At 46.6% G+C, this 3039-nt stretch overlaps 1 protein-coding gene across 1 annotated transcript in view; it reads left to right on the top strand.

Annotated features, from left to right (window-relative positions):
- Positions 1–371, top strand: part of LOC105546830 (chymotrypsin-like elastase family member 3B) — an 11710-nt gene extending 11339 nt beyond the window's left edge. Inside the window, exon 8 of the mRNA XM_011990131.1 lies at positions 279–371. Coding sequence (XP_011845521.1) covers positions 279–296 — 18 coding nt within the window. The 3' untranslated portion in view covers positions 297–371. The remainder of the gene's footprint in view (positions 1–278) is intronic.
- The last annotated feature ends 2668 nt before the right edge of the window (positions 372–3039 follow it).

The following is a 3039-nucleotide window of genomic DNA, read 5'->3' as shown; positions in this document are numbered from 1 at the left end:
ACACACACACACACACACACACACATATATGCACACATACCATCTAAATTTGTGCCAGGCATTTAGAGAGAACCTTAGTTAACCATTTAATCAAGAACCCCCCATGAGGTAAGTTCTATCATTATCTCTACTACATAGAGAAGGAAACTGAGGCTCAGAGAGGTCAATCCCTCTCCCAGGGTCACACAGCAGGGCTGGAAATTGAACCTAGTTTCATCTGGCTCCAGAACCTGTGCTCCTAAATTGACTATTCTGTCCATCCACCCCAACTTTTCCAGACCATAGCAAGCCACTAGAACCAAGGCCCAGCTGGCAGTGCTGATCGATCCCACATCCTGAATAAAGAATAAAGATCTCTCAGAAAATTCCAAGTTGAATCTTTCTTTGTTGACTCACCTCTTCCCCTCTGGCCTGTTCCTAAAATCTTAGATCTCATATGCAGAGATAGGACCAGGTCCAACCCTTTCATATGAAGATGAGGCAAAAATGATGCTGGGGGAGAAGGGAGTTGCTTTCCAGTGACCTGACCATCCTGGTTTGCCTGGAACTTCAGGAATTCTTAAGACACTAGACACTTAATGCTAAAACTGGGACAAGTTGGTCGCCTTAGTATATAGTCACACATAAGTCAGTAGCTTTTCAATGCAGGCATATAAACATGGTAAAAATCTGCAGATAGGCTGGGCGCAGTGGCTCAAGCCTGTAATCCCAGCACTTTGGGAGTGCGAGGTGGGCGGATCACGAGGTCAGGAGATCGAGACCATCCTGGTTAACACAGTGAAACCCCGTCTCTACTAAAAATACAACAACAACAACAAAAAAATTAGCCGGGCGTGGGCGTGGTGGTGGGAGCCTGTAGTCCCAGCTACTCGGGAGGCTGAGGCAGGAAAATGGCGTGAACCCAGGAGACGGAGCTTGCAGTGAGCCGAGATTGCACCACTGCACTCCAGCCTGGGTGACAGAGCAAGACTTCGTCTCGGAAAAAAAAAAAAAAAATCTGCAGATAAACAGACCCTGCCAGCCCCTCAGGAGGCTCATGGTAGAGTGGGAAGGACAGTGTGTGTTCAGCTTCCATTGATGGGCTGGGGGCTTTGGTTATTCATTCATTCAACAAACACTTATTCCTTGTTTTAGAGGAGGGCTCAGAGGGGTAAGGAGACATGGTTCCTGCCCTGAAGTGGCTCATTATTTAAAGATAACTGAGCTGTATTACTCTGTGTTGATACTGCTATAAAGAACTGCCCGAGACTAGGTAATTTATAAAGGAAAGAAGTTTAATTGACTGACAGTTCAGCATGGCTGGGGAGGCCTCAGGAAACTTACAATCATGGCGGAAGGTGAAGGGAAAGCAAACGACCTTCTTTACAAAGTGGCAGGAAGTGCCCAGCAAAGGGGGAAGAGTCCCTTATAAAACCATCAGATCTGGTGGGAACTCACTCACTCACTATCATGTGAACAGCATGGGGGAAACCGCCCTATGATTCAATTACCTTCTCCCTTGACACATGGCAATTATGGGGATTACAATTCAAGATGAGATTTGGGTGGGGACACAAAGCCTAACCATGTCATGAGCATACCAGGGTCATTCATTAAACATGTGGCAAGTTCAGGGCTGGAAAAATAGAGACAAGTCAGGCAACCCTAGGGAGAGCCCTTGCTGCAGCGGGGAGAAGACACACACACAGGTACACAGGTACACACAAGTATACACACACAGGTACACAGGTATACCCAGGTACACAGGTACACACACACAGGCACACACAATGCTGCACACGAGCCCAGAGGCCAGCAAACAGTTGAGTTTTGAAAGAAAGAACGCTGGCCAGGTGCAGTAGCTCATGCTTGTAATCCTAGCACTTTGGGAGGCTGAGGCAGGTGGATCACCTGAGGTCACGAGTTTGAAACTCCATGTTAAAAAAGAAAAAAAGAATGCTGTTACACAGACAAAAGCAACATAAAACAAGGCAGTCTGGCTGGCCCTGGTGGTTCATACCTGTAATCCCAGCACTTTGGGAGGCCAGGGTGGGTGGATCACTTGAGCCCAGGAGTTTGAGACCAGCCTGGGAAACATGGTAAAACCCCATCTCTACAAAAAATATACAAATTAGCCAGGTGTGGTGGTGTGTACCTGTAGTCCCAGCTTCTCGGAAGACTGAGGTGGAAGAATCACTTGAGTCCAGGAGGCAGAGGCTGCAGTGAGCTGAGATTGTGACACTGCACTCCAGCCTGGGCACAGAGCAAGACTCTGTCTCAAAAAAGAAAACACACAAACAAACAAAAAAAGGAATCTCTTTACTCATATTTCTCTTTGAACACCATGAAAGGAAAGATTGTCCCAGCAAGGACACACACAAATGACTTTAATGTTAATGGCCCATTTGTAGCCTCCCTTTATACTTTCAGCTACAACTGAAAAAGATGCAACATAGAGAATGATATAACAGAGAATAAATATATATTATTTTAATATAGATAATAGGAGAATAATATATACCTATACTCAGGTATCCTCCCTTCAGAATTAACAAATTTCACATTTTGCTTCATATTCTAAAAAATGTCTATTACAATCATCCACTAGAAAAAGAGATCTATAATATTTTAGATCCAGCCTGTCGCCCAGGCTGGAGTGCAATGGCGCAATCTTGGCTCACTGAAATGTCCACCTCCCAGGTTCAAGCAATTCTCCTGTCTCAGCCTTCCGAGTAGCTGGGACTACAGGCACCCACCACCATGCCCGGCTGATTTTTTTTTTTGAGACCGAATCTCGCTCTGTTGCCCAGGCTGGAGTGCAGTGGCATGATCTCAGCTCACTGCAACCTCTGCCCCCCGGGTTCAAGCAATTCTCCTGCCTCAGCCTCCCAAGCAGCTGGGACTACAGGCGCAAGCCACCATGCTCAGCTAATTTTTGTATTTTTAGTAGAGACGGGGTTTCACCATATTGACCAGGCTGGTCTTGAACTCCTGATCTTGTGATCCACCCACCTCGGTCTCCCAAAGTGCTGGGACTACAGGCATGAGCCACCGTGCCCG

This window comes from Mandrillus leucophaeus, unplaced genomic scaffold, assembly GCF_000951045.1.
Source record: "Mandrillus leucophaeus isolate KB7577 unplaced genomic scaffold, Mleu.le_1.0 Scaffold370, whole genome shotgun sequence".
Classification (NCBI taxonomy): Eukaryota; Metazoa; Chordata; class Mammalia; order Primates; family Cercopithecidae; genus Mandrillus; species Mandrillus leucophaeus.
This window is presented reverse-complemented; position numbering and strand designations above follow the sequence as displayed.